General features: G+C 35.8%; 1 protein-coding gene across 1 annotated transcript in view; it reads right to left on the bottom strand.

Annotated features, from left to right (window-relative positions):
- The window catches only part of PDE6C (phosphodiesterase 6C), a 31,953-nt gene that overhangs the window by 3,232 nt on the left and 12,932 nt on the right, over positions 1-15,789 (bottom strand). Inside the window, exons 2-20 of the mRNA XM_023929639.2 lie at positions 15,582-15,734; positions 15,386-15,475; positions 15,014-15,154; positions 14,448-14,522; positions 14,295-14,359; positions 14,122-14,188; positions 13,361-13,408; positions 13,005-13,154; positions 12,195-12,338; positions 12,042-12,110; positions 9,693-9,839; positions 8,995-9,317; positions 7,077-7,164; positions 5,526-5,626; positions 4,299-4,406; positions 3,676-3,739; positions 2,824-2,898; positions 2,601-2,684; positions 1,576-1,729 (exon numbers count right to left, since the gene is read on the bottom strand). Of these exons, the coding sequence (XP_023785407.1) occupies positions 1,576-1,729; positions 2,601-2,684; positions 2,824-2,898; positions 3,676-3,739; positions 4,299-4,406; positions 5,526-5,626; positions 7,077-7,164; positions 8,995-9,317; positions 9,693-9,839; positions 12,042-12,110; positions 12,195-12,338; positions 13,005-13,154; positions 13,361-13,408; positions 14,122-14,188; positions 14,295-14,359; positions 14,448-14,522; positions 15,014-15,154; positions 15,386-15,475; positions 15,582-15,734 (2,146 nt within the window). The remainder of the gene's footprint in view (positions 1-1,575; positions 1,730-2,600; positions 2,685-2,823; positions 2,899-3,675; positions 3,740-4,298; positions 4,407-5,525; positions 5,627-7,076; positions 7,165-8,994; positions 9,318-9,692; positions 9,840-12,041; positions 12,111-12,194; positions 12,339-13,004; positions 13,155-13,360; positions 13,409-14,121; positions 14,189-14,294; positions 14,360-14,447; positions 14,523-15,013; positions 15,155-15,385; positions 15,476-15,581; positions 15,735-15,789) is intronic.

Raw genomic sequence — 15,789 nt, 5'->3', positions numbered from 1 at the left:
AATTCAATAACGTAAGTGATTCCAAAATACCAATTATGTAGGATGGTCCTAACTTCCAAATGAGTGTAGAAATACCTGACTCTTCCTAAATTGATTATTTAATTTCTATTTAAGAAGCTTAGGAGCATTGGATCCGACTTTGGTAACTTTTTTTGGTAATATTCTTTGCTGAGAAAGCAAATGTATAAGGAGGTTTGAAGTTGTGTAAGGAGGTCCCAGGTTTTGTTTTGTTTTGCTGGTATTTCTGTAAAGTTCAGATGTTTATGTTCCAGTGTAAGGAAAAAGTACTTCTTTTCATACTGACAACCAGCTAGTTCTCAGCAATAAATTAGTCTTAAATAAAAATTATATGATTTCAAAAAAATGAAAGCGTCATTGAAAATAAATTTGGGAGCAAGTAGGAGGTTGGAATTTCTGTGAAAATATGTGTAATTAGTATCACATTGTGAGCAGGCCAAAATACTTGACTCATTCTATTAAACTCTTTAAAAAATCTGCTTTGATTAAATCATGTAACTTACAGTACTTCTTAAACAACTTTGCAACAACTTTTTCGTTTCTTTTACATTTATTTTTATTGTAACCTAATATCAGTTTTGTAGGAGCCAATAACTGATGGTAACTTAATGCAGTGGCCTTGGACAGCTTCTTATATGTGAAATGTGAAGAATACTCACCTATTTCCCACAGATACTGATTAACAAATAAATTATTCAATACTGTTTTATATTTTAAAGACATGTGAAAAAGTAAACTTTTCTTCTTCAAACTAGCTGACCATTTATCACTGTTTTAATCACTCATGGCTTTTTTTAACCTTTGAACCTTTTCAGTCATCTCAATCGATTGGCAGAACTGTAGACCTGCTGCTCCACATGCAATACAAAGAATAGAAGAAACTGACTCATTTCACACTTAAACTTGAATGACAGGTTTCAAGTTTCTATAAAATCCAATTCTCTTCTAGGTTATGCTATGCAGAACCATGCTTCCAATTTTAGGAACTGGTCTGTCTTTGGAAGACTAATGTTGAATTTGTTATATGAGAGAGTGTATTTCAGCCAAGAAACTGGTGGTAGGAAACTAGAGCCAAAAGCTTTATCTTAAACTTGGTGAGAAGTAGGAATTTGTGCTGTTTTTTTTTATGTTCCAAATGCATACTCTCTGTTCCCTTATGTTTTTCGTTTTCAGCTGAAAACAAAGCACCTGAATACATTTGGGGCTGATGATGCAGAATTTTGATGCATCTCTTGTATTTCAGATAAGTAAGTGTTTAATTAGATTCAGTTTTAAGTCTTTAGATAGAAGAAATGTTACATTCTCTTACTTTTGTGGTGGTCATATAATTCCGCAGTTCAGAAATGAGGTCAATGTACTTACTGGATTTTTGTAACCTTTAAAGTTTACTTCTCTTTCAAGTAAAGATAAAGCTAATTTGGCTAATTCAGAACTTGCATACCATTAGTATAAAGTCTAATATTGCATAACTGCAATGTGTGAATTTGAGAGAGAGAGAGAGAATATGTTGACTGCCGTAAAAATATATGTAAATGAAAACTTAAGAAGTTACTTAACCTTTTTGGGCAGCTGCTTCTTCTTCCTTTTTCTTTTGTTCCTCAATAGCTTTCATCTTCTCTTCATATTCATCAGCTCGTGTTTTCCATTCAACTCTGTTGTTTTGAAGACCATCAAACATAGGTGTAATTTCCTTGTGAAACCTCGAGAATTCCTGTACAAGCAATGGAAATTAGTAAATTAGATTTTTAAATTAAAAATTTAAATTTTTAAGCACTGATGAATTGTTAAGTCTGAAATTGTAGAAATAGTGCTGAGAAAACATTTCATTTTCTATTGCATCTAATTCCAAGGCATATTGTTGGAAATACTGTGTTGGGATAACGATGCCCTATTGTGCACATAGTCTGTTAGGAAAATATTGGAATTATATGCTGTAGATTTTAATATGCTCCCTCATCCCACATATGATAGACTGACTCATATAATACAGCTATGATACGGGATATTTTATCATATGATTATCAGTATCAGGATACAATTAAAAAGTCTGTTATCCTGTAATATGTTCCAATAAAAAGACAATATTTCGGAAGCTGTTAAAAATCACATCACATTGTTGCCTGACATTTTTGGGTAATATTAAAAACTAGACAGAGATTAGGAATGTGGACATTTCAGTGCCTTACAGAAGAGACAGCATATCTACATGCCCCAAATATTGCATATTCCTATTCCCTTTGCTGTGCTATTTACTGCTTTCTGTAAGCATCCACATTGCTTGCTTATATTAAATGGGTCTGGGAAGAATCAAGCTGGACTTTGTAACTTTCTCAAGGCACTAACAAAACCTTAGCACCCTGAAGTTTCATGGGGATCTTGCTTTTTCATGAATTTGCTTCACATCTCTTGAATTTACTCTATGGGAACAATTCTTTGATGTAACAAAATACTGAAAAATTATGTGGGTTGTGATAATCGTTCACCCTGAGACCGAGAATACTGCTGCTGTCTGGAAGTTTTTACTGCAACATCTTGTGCCATCAGAAGTGCTAGAACAGGAAAACAAAACCAATTATTCTTACCTTGTACACGAATGTACACACAAAGTCTATGAAACCAACTTGGAGCTTAGGTAGTTCATCTCCTTTGTTTCTGTCCATCATAGGCTAGAACAGAAGAGCAGTAATTTAGAATATGTAGATATCGTGCTTTTTGGTATAGTCATAAGCATCATGGTTCATTATTTATTCAGTGTTTTAGTAACAGTTAATATTGCTTAACACAGTTAAATTATTTAGTACTTACAATAGGTTGTTGCTGTAGCACAGTTCTTTCCAGGTCACCTTGCTCCCAGAATTCATTTGCAACCATGAGGGCAACCTGAATAAGTACAATTCAGTGGAATTGTCAGCAGAAAGTAGTATATTTAAATAAATAATACAAGGCTTTCCAGAAAAGTGAAAAAACCTACAGACACTGTCTGCAGTACTTAAGGCTTTTCCCAGCATATTATCAGTAGCAATATTTTGATGCATGTTGAGTAAATAACACATTATTTCCGACAAAAACAAGGCAAGATTACAACATAAGATTCTTGTAATACCTGTAATGTGTATAACTTAGAAGAACAAGTATTTGCAGTTGTGTTTTGATTATGCTTTGTTAAAACATATTCCTGTAAGGCTAAGTGATGAGCTTCATCAGGATGGTCAATAAATACTGGAGTACTTGAAGTACTTATGTACCACTCCGTATTGTCACAGAATTTAAGTGTGTTTAAGCTGCTTTTTAATGGCACCAAGATTTACAGAATAAATACAATTCAAACCATACTGTTAAATCTTAAAAATAGCTGGAAAGTAGTAGAAGTTGTCCAGCAGAGAAATAATTGAGTGATATTTAAGGGTAGCTATAACAGCTGCCAGAATTAGCGGTGCCAGTTTTAGTCAAGGACAAGTAGAGAAAGGTTGGCAACTGTAGAGACATCATTGACCTCCTACACTCACAGTGACAAAAAGGTAGAAGTTCTTTTCTGGAAGCAACAGGTACTTAAATATGTATCAAGTAATAAAAGGTTAATTTTTTTAATTGATCATCCACCAAAAAGGCAATAAAACAGCGAGTAAATGTGGTATTGTCTACTTCAAAAGTGCCTACCTTACTCTGCACTTCCCAGGGCTTGGTTATTGCAGACAGATCACATCCAGTCATCATCATAGCCCTTTGCAAACAAAAACCAAAACATGAGTATAGTTTTGGGTGTCAGGAGAATGGTACCAGACTCTTTCCAGTGCTGCTCAGCAACAGGGGGAGGAGAAATGACAGTAAACTAAAGCACAAGAGGTTCCACCTCCACATGAGGAAGAACAATTATCCAAGGGTAGAAGAGCACTGGAACAGGCTGCCCAGGGATATTGTGGAGTTTTTCTGGAGACATTCAAAACCTGCCTGGACCAGTTCCTGTGTGACCTGCTCTAGGTCACCCTGCCTTGGCAGAGGGGTTGGACAGGATGAACTTCAGAGGTCCCTAACTATCCAATGCTAGAGAGATTATAAAAAAAATAAAAGGTCTAGATTTAAGGAATTTAAGATACTAAATGAATTAATATTTTGGACATTTTAAGAAGATTACAGACATCAGTTTCTAAATTTAAATCATGGTTATGCTCGTCATTGGACAACAACACTAGGTCCAAATTTGCATGTCCAGGTTCCCAAATTATTTTAAAATCAAGTCCTAGATAATTGATTGAATAAGGAGTAAAATATTAACCACCTACATGATGACTTCTTTTTTCGTTGGGTCAATAGATATATACTTAATTGCCTGCTCTTCTGTTTCCATTTTTTCAATTGCATCCACAATCTTTTGAAACATAGTTCTTTTCCTGTTAAAACAAACCAATAAAGCATATATTACTGAATGTGAGTTCCTGCATTAAAAATGAAATATAAAATCATATTTATGATATTTGTTCTTTTCCCAAGTACCATCCTAGTCATAATATTATCAAGGTAATACTTTCCTGCTGTTGAATGCAAACATTTTAGGTAACCTAGACACTTTGATTTTGCTACATAGCACTGACATGTGAAGTAATATGTCAGAGTTCCTGACAAAGAAACAAGTAACCAATTTCCTGCCTCTTCAGACTAAACTCTTTGGGGTGACATTCTCAATTTTTAGCATTACATGTTTGTTACTTCCTGTAACATACCAAATTGGGAAAAGTGAAGCATATATTAATAGATGCTCTGTTACTCCCTCCCATCAAAAATTCTAAGAATTACTAAGACTTGACTGAAAAGAACTTTGAAAATTATAAGCCTGTCTTGCTATTGCTTCATTAGTCTTCTAGTTTGTGCTTATAATGAATGAAATAATGGAATTACTATTCTCTAAATCCTAATAACTGCTATTAAACAATTTCCTGAATTTTTACCTGTCTTCTGACTTTAAATATCCCAGTCATAAAACAAAAGTCTCCACCTATCTTTAAGGAAGATAACCATTATTAAAGCATGTTAATTCACTAACTTAAGAACAGAATTGATAGTTTGATATCTGGAGTCTTTGACATATTTAGCACTGGGATCAGTGGATGTCTGCTGGTTTTTTCTAATCTTCAGCATGCTCCTGTTGACTCTGAGTATCTGTTGCATGGTATGTTAAATATCACACATGTACACAACCTTATGATTTGGCTACTGAACACACTCTTCTGGAATATAGTGCTTGCTGTAACTAAAAGTATATTGGAATTACCTACTCAATGTATTACCTACTAAGTGTTATATACATTCATGCATTCTAATTCGAAAGCTTATAATCAAACTAAGAATGTCTTGTTTTTTGCAATAATTAGACTCAATGGCAATATTAAATAGAGCCCTGTTCTCTGCATATAAACATCTTTTATGCTGCATATAAAAAACAAAGAACTACAGTTATACATTCATATCATTGATTTTTTTCAGTAGGAAGTTATACAGAATTTAGTACTTACTTGAAATACAAAGCCAAGTCAGTTGCTATTATTGCAACTTCAAATAAGTGTAGAACGGTTTCATACTGGCGCTTATTTAGGTTCTGGAAGATGTTTAAACTCTGCAAGGTGGAAAGTTTAGGATTTCAATTCCTTTTATAACACTGTCTTTGGTTTGTACTATACAGATTGTCTCACAGAATAGGGTAACAACTGGATTGGCCAACTACAATTCTTAAATTAAAATAATTATAAAAATTAAAAATTTACATTCCATTACCCTAATTTTCCTGACTTTTTAGTTACCCAGTTCCCCTTTCTTCCTGTTAAACTGGGTTGGCAGTGCCTGCAGCAGTGTATGGGTCCTACCATGGTACGTGCAATGTCATTTTCTTCAGGCAGAGGGAATGAGACCATCATACAGCATTTTTCTAAGTGTCTCGGTTTTATTTCCTTCTTTAACAGAGGTACAAGGCCTGCGTGAGCCAGGGCACAGCGGTGCTGCTGGTGAGAGCCTCCAGAGGTCCTGCCAGCTGCTCTGCCCGAGAGCAGGAGTCAGTCCCTGGCATCTCCCATTTGAAAAGGTACATTGCCATCAATAAAGCGAAAAGTCTTTGTTTTTATATCATAAACCTATTAGGATTTTTATTAAGACAGTGCTGCTGCTTAGCGCAAGGATTTATTTCGTGGCCTCGTGACGTGAGGCAGCAGCAGCACCACCACAGGGACTGAAGTGGAAAATGAGGGTGAAGTGAGTGCCTGTCGTGCTGCAAACAAGGAGTGCATGTGTGCATGCCCTGCTGTGAAATCACCCTGCAAAATACATGGTAGAAAGTGTAAATAGTGGCCTTTGCTGTAGCCGGGCCAGAGCCTGACGCCGCTGAGGGCAGGGTGACCGGGGCCCAGTGGAGGAGCAGGACCCTGAGGGGCAGCTGAGCCTGAGGATGCGGTGGGAGCGTCACCCCCGCTGCTTGGGAAGGGCAGCTGGGACACGGCAGCTGGGACAGGGTAGCTGGGACACGGCAGCTGGGACAGGGTAGCTGGGACACAGCAGCTCGGACACGGCTGCTGGGGCGGCTGCCCAGAGCAGGAAATGAGCGGTGGAGCTGCCACACTCCGGCCCTGTTAACCAGGGAGGGTGCGCGGCGGGCCTGACCTGAGGGCAAGGAGGCCCTCCTTGAACATGTCCCTTTGTTCATCGGCTGTCAAAGCCTGCAGCTGAATTCAGAACTCGTAAACCAGGCACAGCCGTTTAATGATAAGATTTTGTACATATATTGTATTTTTTGCTTTGATTTCAACATCAGCTGTTTTGTGCAAACAGAAAAAACCTGAGTGTGAGTGAGGCCCAGAAAAGCTTTTCTATCTGAGGTTAATCTGTTCCAGACAGAATCACTAATGGTTCTCTAAAAGTGGAAAATGCATAAGAATTTGGCTTAAACTTCTGAATTTTAGCATTTCTGATGTGGACCTAGAGAAATGCATGAGACCCATTTGAAATTTGGAACATTGAACTTGATTGGATCTAATTAATCAGTGTTGATTGGCATGAGCAGAAGGTCCATGACATACCTCATCTTGCAGCAGGGTTTTACTGTACTCTAGGTGATGCCTTTCTAAAATGGAAGAGCCATGAAGTTTTGCCAGGGGAGCAGCTGACCTGTGGAAAAATAAGCAATTCCTTAGAGTATAACATATATATACAATTTGAAGGCAATAGTTTTTAATCAGGTTTCATATTATTGGTATGATAATGTAATCTGTATACATTAGCTATTGGTGTGATGCAGAGAAAAAAACCAACTTGCTTCCCTTCATTTTTGTGACTGTGTAATGATGGAACTTGGAAGGCACTGCATGTTCAGTGCCCACGAAAATCAAAGTCATTGTTATATACCTCAAAACTCAAAAATTTTGGTATTTAAAATATGCCTTTATTTTATCCTGCATGTTCAGTTTTGCTGTCCTTTTATGCACCTTAAAAGTAGCCTTTATCCATCTTATGAACAGCAAAACCCTGGTAGCTCAGGTTTGCTTAGTTTTACCACAGGTCTTAAAGTGTTCCTGACATTGGACTAAGCTTCAGGAAGAGGAAATTCTGCATCAGAGTATGGTTGTGAGATGAAGGGAGAAGCATCCTACCTACATGGGCTCCAAGTAATTCTACATGTTTGGAAGTGCATTTTCCTCCTTTTTGCCTTGGTTTATAGCTCTGTTTCCCAGATAACCCAAGGTGGATTACTATATGGCGCTTGTATATTCTGATGTGATTAGGACTGTCGTGGTAAATCCTGATGAGTTCTATAAATAGGTTTACTGCGTATGACCACATGTAGAGGGTTTTCATCTAGGGAAGACCACAGTGGAAAGATTTAAACCCAACCCACGACACCCCCCCCCTAAACTTGTTTGGATGAGAGGCAGTCCACTGAATAAGAATCAGCATCTGTCATTCTCTTTCCTACGTCACCTGGAGAATCCCTGAGAATAATCAGAAAATCCCTGTGCGTCACTGCTCTAGCACAGTCTGAAAAGGCTGAAATGTGAGGAGTGGATTCAGGGTCAGGGGGGAAGGATCAATCACTCTGGAGATACAGCTGGTGTAAACTAGCCAGAAAATTATAATCTTCTGGTATACATGACATTCTGAGAAGCATGTGTTCTCTGGCTAGCACATGGAAACAAGCCCTACAGATCACATGAAAGACTAAATGATAGGATGTTCACTTCTCAGGAGAATGGGTCTCACCATGATACATAATGTTTTAATACAAAGGAAAATAAAAATGGATTAATATTGCTTCATAACAAACAAGGTAAAAATCACAAAGAAATCCTTTAGCATATTTTCTCAGAACATATTACAGCATGAATTGCAAAGCTTTAACCTCATGAGGTATAACTTCTGGGCCTGTGGACCCAGCAGTAGAACTCAAGCTTGTTGACTCAGACTTTCTTTCGTATAATGTGAAGAGATTACACCTCAGGAGAGGACCTATATCAGGAAACTGAGTGTGGGGAAGAAAAACTGAACTAGTCAAATTAGACAGTGGGAAACAGAAAAAAATCTGTCTCCCTCTAAACTGGCCATTGTCTATGTCACATCTTGAATCCCTCTCCAGAAAAGTGCTTATGCCCTGTCTTGAAAAAGTAATCCATTTATGGATTTTAATTTACTTTACTAATTTCTTTGTGTCCTCATGCTCATGAGACTCTGTCTGCTACAATCCAAGCATTGCTAGAGTTCTAAAAATCTACAGTCTTAAAAATGGATTGCAGCTTTGGGTGATACTTCTAAGATTCTGCCTTGGCATTTTGTCTTTGTGTTTCAACTGCCTGAAGTGCTCTAGGGAAGAAATCTTCTGTAGCATAATTATTCATGCCAGATGAGTATGGAATATAAACCTTATTTTTTTGCAAGTGTTGACATTTTTTGTTTGTTTGCCACTAAAAGTAGTACATTTCTATATATTTGATCACTTATACTTACTTCATTTGATACAAGTTATTGGTCCCTCTGTGATCAATGTCATGGCAGAAAGCAGCAGCAACCATGGCAAAGGCTTCTAAATCTGTATAGTATTTCTTTATTTTGCCTGTCTGTAAGAGAAAACAGGTAACTCTGAGCATGTGTCTTCCTGAATTTCCATCTGGAGTTGAACAAATGCTAATTAATGAATTTGGGGTTAATATTAGCAACATTACCATCAGCAGAGTAAACATTGTTTGTCCCACATTGAATCCATGTCTCCAGTTATGGTAAGTGATATCCCGATAACCTTTCCTGACTGTGTACATCCATCTTGTAAGGACCTATTGGGAACAAAAGGGAGTCAGATAGCTGTTAATTGAAACAGAACAAAGAATTCACATTAAATAACTAGAATATGCTATTAATTTACTTAACTGCACAAGTTCATTGAAAACAAATGTTTTCCATTGAATTAAACATGGAAACAGCAAATTTTTCTTTAATAGATGCATATGGATTTAATTCCTTACCTAGCTTACACAATTCGGGATTAATTTTATGTTTTTATGACAAATATGTAAATGTTTCATTGAGAATGGAAAATTGTTAACCATACCATTAATATTTTAGTATTGCCTACTTCTAGATTAAAGTATGTAAACCAGCTATTTTTCTTCTACTTAGAAGTAAATATAAACAAGAAAAATAAACCAGACCTCAGCCGGGACTTTGAATTTTTCAACAACATTTATCTCAAAGAACAGTCGTATTCCACAAGTTATCAGGCCATGCTCTGTAACAGGGAAGTCACTGAAGCGGAATTCATACAGTTCCAAATCTTTCGGATCGGGTAGTTCTTCTTTCTGTTAGGAAATATCAAAAAACAAGAGGTTTTCTGTCAGGAACAAAGTTGGAAAAGCTTTTTTAATTTCCTTCAGTAAAAATAATGCTCAAGGACAGTATGCTTACTATGTCTTCAAAGTCCTCAGGTGTCAGTCTGAACTGATGTGTATTAAATTATGAAGTACAATCAGAATACTGCTGGCTTTCTTCTCAAAATTAATAAATAAAAGCCCTGGGAAATTCCTACCCTGAATTCCAACACAATGGGTTGCGACCATCTCAACATTTTCTTAGTTTAGAAATCTTGGTCCTTGGAAATTCTCTTCCCTGATATAAAATCCCACGATTCTCCCACTTTTAGCATAATCTCAAAGCTAAAACATTCATCCTTTTCTCAAGAAAATTAATTTTCCTATTTTGTATATAAGATATAGATTCACATTGAATAGCCTAACTGGTAATAGTGCAATTAGTGAACTCTTCACTAACACTCTTCATCTCCCCCAAAGCCTAGGGAGAGCAGCATCGTATTTTAAAGAATGTGCTCCAACCCAAACAAGAATTCTTCAAGTCTGATGCAACACAAAAAATAGCTTATATTATCACAATGACTTTCTTCCTCCTCAGTAGTCTATAAATGATCTTCACTTTATGGAGAAAGAAAAAAGATGACTGAATGTATGCATATATTTCAACAAATAAGGCTGATCATCCCTTTCCTTCTCCCTGGGTTTTTCCTTTATATCTACCCAGATCTGAGACCAAGGACAAAGAAACCTAGACCAGTGTTGTTTTAAGACCCATTACTTGGTGATTCATCAGATCTACAAACACCTGTTTTATCCTATTAGTTATCTGGGATTCCAGGTCTTATAATAGGATAAAGCACTTGCATGTGGCCTTGGCATAGCAGAAGATATTAGACCTTTGACTTTGTGACTCCACAATGTTGAAAGAACAAATTGCTTTTTGTAGATTTAAAAATTCATACCAGTGTTAAGTTTTTTAATTTGGAGCCTGTATCAAAATAATCAGATTTTGCTCTACCCGTGGAGAAATTTTATAATGTCTATTATTTTTTGAAGATTTTCATGCTGCTAAATTAAATTTCCTTTAAATGGCATGTGAAGCTACACACTGTCTGTTGATGTTTTTTTATTTCACCACTTGCAAGCTGTGTGAGCATCTGTTGTGTGGAAGCCAGTAAAACATTCACACCAATGGGTTCCAGCATGCACATATACATAACTAAAAAAGAGTTTCATGAAATCTTTTCCCTGTGGCTATGTGTACATTAGCCAATGTGGTGTAATAGTAGGAAATACATGAAGTGGTTGGTACTGGAAGTCAACAGATTTGTGTATTTTGATTTGTGTATTTGTATTATATTTGTATATTGTTTTGTGTCTATTAACCTTTTTTCTTCAACTTAGCTCTGTTTTGATCCATTAACAGTGGAAGTTCATTCAGTGTTTTCATTCAGAGCACAGCTTTTCTCTGAATTTGAGGTTTTTTCAAATAAAGTAGGCCAATTCATATGCTTCAGGACTGCTGAAGTGCACTAAATGTGCAAAAATAGGAGCTTTCTTCCAAGGACACTGCTTTTCTAGGTTGAAATACTAAGGCAGCCAGAGGACTGCACTACAAACTCATTTTTGTTTTAGTAGCAGCAGAGTAGTAGAGCAGAGAACACATTAGGTCAAATCTGGTTTGCCACTGTGGAGTCATGGGTCACTGTCTTTAGACTTCTCTGCTTACAGAAATGCAGGAAAAATAATGGAAGGTTTGTTCCACTGGACAGTCCTTCCTACATTCTCTTACTGAGAATGAAAGTGGCCTCACCACACTATTCCTTCTTTAATTTCAGAATTAAATAAATTAAACTCAGTTATAGATACAGCATTTTCCCTATGACTATATTAATAAATTTAACACTTTACATGTTAATTAGCATAAAAATGTCTATGTAACTCTGACTGCCCAAGTGTCTTGATGTACATTTGGGACAGAATGCTTCCCTGTAGGTAGCGGTGCGGTCTGTAGCATAGCAGGAGAGCAGATGTTGAGGATGTGTTACTAAATCAACTCCATCTAGTCTGTGGAACTGATAGCTAATATTGATTGTATTAACCAGGATTTCACCATATACAGCCTTTTCTATATGAGAATACATTACTGTCTGATATAAATACACCACCAGAATTTTCAGTTTGATGACTTACCAAAATCCTGATGAGATCCTTTTGATCACATTCATCTAAACTTTTTGCATTTAATTTCTCCTTGTATTTCTAAAAACAAAAAAGAATAAGAAAACTCAGGTTTTGTGTTGTAAGTTTCCCATTTTAATTTTGTGGCTGTGGACAGAAACTTACCAGGATAGATTCAACTTCAGCAGGGGTGGCCTTTGTCTGGTACATAAGCATTTCCTGAGCAATGTCTTTCCTGTTTTCAAGTTTGTTCATTTTGTCGTAAGTGTCAGTATTTAAAACAGACCAACCCAGGAACTGTGTGAGAGTCTGCAACAAAGTCAAGTAAAGCAGAGATGATGCCATGACAACAGAACCTGACAATTTGAACTTAGTTTTCTTAAAGTCCCATTTCTGGTAGTATAATTTGAAAAGCAAGGTGCTACTCTACTTGTTGGAGGCCTTTATCTTCCTTCAGCCGGTTCTGTTAGCGCTCACAGCTTCTAATGATGTTTGCCTCAGCCTAGTAATTAAGTAATTAATATTCCCATTTTATATACAGGACTTTGAGGCTTATGAAGCTTAAGTCAGGTGGGTGGACTTGGGTACACTGTGCAGCATCTTATCTTGTCTGAGTGTATGTGATTATGAATGCTCTGTGAACTCCCATGATCACAGACTTGGCAGCCATTGGCAAGCAGCACACCACACCTGCTACTTAGGTGATGCTGACCATCAATAAGAAGTCAAAGTATTAAAAGTAAAATTATAAGCAACTTTTCTTCATCACTGGAATGTAAATGATGACTCAAAAATTTTCAGTTTTATAAAGGGAAATAAAATCTCAGATTTGTAAGAAACTGCATTGTAAAGACTTGGTTAGATGTTAATATGGCCTATTTGAAAAACTTTTGACATATAAAAATTACTTTTTACTGCAGTATTTTTTTTTAACATTACATAGCTCCTCAAACCCTCTAATCCTATTAAGCTTACTTCAGTGATCTGTTCATCATACTCATCAAAAGGTTTTCCATCTTTCCTGTTGTAAAAAGTTGCAACTCCCACAATTTCTTCTTTTTTGTTGACAATAGGCAATGACAAGACATTTTTGATAACCCATCCAGACTCATCCACTGGTCCTTTCTGTAGGAAAACCAAAATATAAGAAATGTGTATTTCTTTGAAAGTAATAATACAGCTATGAACATAAGCAATGTAACAAAAATATTTTGTTTGTGCATCACAATCAAATGAGAAATTATTTATACAATCTACTGTATAACCAATTAGTGACAAGCACTAGAACATTTTTCTACAATATTTCTAATTATTAACATTACTGAATTTACCTGAAATGTGAAGTATTCATCTGCTGGTGCATTCATCATATTACAAATCTGCAGCATAAGGAAAATTACACATTGTTTAAATGGAATATAATTTGCATCAAAACTTGGTCTAATATTTTTAAAAGAAATATTTATTTTCTAAGCTAACAGTAGTAAGCATCCTAGCTAAGTACAGAAACTAAAACCATTACACTTAAATTAGATGTGGTTATTCTAGCAGACATAATTTTGGAATGTTTGTAGCAATGTCTCACAGTGCAAAGGCATAATGGTTAAGAAAATCACTTCCAGTTTAAAATGGCATGGGGGTTTCTAGACAGAAATAATTAAGTCCTAAGGGCTCTATTAAAAATGCCACATGGTTACTCATAGCTGTCATACATCCTGACTTTGAATTGTGTATGTCTATGAAAGAGGATATAGGAAATTAAGAAAAATTTTAAACCTTTCATGTGATGATTTTCTTACTTTGACATTTTTAGCACACCTAGAAAGTGACATCAGACACATATATTATTCCTCTGATATCACCACAATCTTAGGGAAATTATCCTGCTGTTTTCACCACTTGTGCTGTGGCCTTGTCTCCATCCAAAATACTGACTTAAATTATTTCACTGGGAACCAAGTGAAATACTGGAAGAAGTATCATGGTATTTTTGTAGAGAATTTTGGTCGTGGGGAGGTTTTTGGGATTTTTTGTTCAATCAGAACAACTACATGATTTAAAATGCTAGTTTTTAGTTTTGCTATGAACTTACAAGACCATTTTCAGCAACATATGTTGGCAATCCACTGACAAGACACCAGTGATCAGCTGGAGGTGACCTTTTGAGAGATAATGAAATTAATTTATTTCTACAATGTAGACATGCTATTCTATCCCAGCAATATTTAATTACCACAGATTCACAAGCTGCCGATGAATACTCACGGAATGACTTTGATTTCTTCTTGTCCATGTAACAGATAGTCAATAATCTTATAGAAGTTGACTTCCTAAATAAAAATATAAAAACATCTAGGTGACTTGTACAACTTCAATCTCAAACTTAAGATTCACAGAAAGAAAAATTAATATACTCACTCGTCCATCAGGTGTCTTGGGGCCTTTGTAAGGCTCTGCCTCCCCAAGCCGGATTGGCCACTCGTCATAAAACTCCTGAGAAAATGATATACAGGGAAAAAGGAAAAAAACCAAATCAGTTCTGTATTCACAGATAACATCACATTGTGTATTCAATTTGATTTTTATTTCTACATAGTTTACTACGGTCATATTTCAGATAATTTTAAGAAAACATTGGTGATTATATTCCAGACAAGAGATGTTTGCCAGCAAATTGCAGGCTAATCTTATCCCTAAACATTTGCACAGCGTAGTTGTTTTAGCAGGTAGATATTTTTAAAGCAATAATCAGACCTGTACCTCTACCCTTTTTCACATGGAATTATGCATATGAAAAAGTTTTTCAGAATTACCTTTATTTTTATTTTGGTTGTATCCTTTGCCATACTTATATTTTGCATGTAATCTTTGTAACATTGTTAGATTTTATATGAATTATCAAAAATAATTAGAAAGCGTGGTAACTTTGTGTCTTGGAGACTTCATGTTAAGAGTTTCTAGCTAGTAGGAAAAATAGTTGTTACCTTCTCTTTAGTCATGTCCAGCAGACCAACAGAGTATCTTTCACAATTCAAATACATTCGAATAGTATACAGTGCTTTATGAAACTGTCGTTCTATATCTGTTAGTTCTTCAAATACTTTGTTGGCAGACCACAAAAGCATCTATTTACAATAAAAGAGAAAGAGGATAGTGTTCAGAACAGTAAGAAAACATAAAAATATGAATCCTAGGCATTCCAGAGTGAAATTATAAGGTGCATCACTGTTTACAAATTAAAAAAGAATAAATAGATTATATTCTTGCATCAATAAAATTGCAAGAATATAAAATAGTGGGAATGATAATTGTTTCAGAGAAAAATGAAATGTTTTTATTAAAAAATGCTGCTATACCTGGCTTTTTCGTGATTCGATATTGTAGAGATACGACGTGTGATTATTTCTTACCATCAAAGATACAAAGTTGAGGTATTTTTTAAATACCTAAAAATGACAAAGATCAAAAATAAGACAAAAGTATTAAATTAAGATATGGAGTCACTCAAACTACTTGTTGAACTAAAAGCTGTATTACTATGTGACATTTTACCTCTTCATCCTCTTTTGAGAACTCAGGGGCATTTAATTTGTTGAGTGCCATCACAACAGCAAGCACCTCTTTACCCTGTGTAATTGGAGTTGCCAACATATTGACTGTTTTATAACCAGTTTTTTTGTCCATAAAGTCAGAAAAATGGTTGTTCTGAAAGAAAAGGGAAAAATCACAAGTTAAATGCACAACAATTACCATGCCAACA

The sequence above is a fragment of the Cyanistes caeruleus genome, chromosome 8, assembly GCF_971803275.1.
Source record: "Cyanistes caeruleus chromosome 8, bCyaCae1.hap1.1, whole genome shotgun sequence".
NCBI lineage: Eukaryota > Metazoa > Chordata > Aves > Passeriformes > Paridae > Cyanistes > Cyanistes caeruleus.
This window is presented reverse-complemented; position numbering and strand designations above follow the sequence as displayed.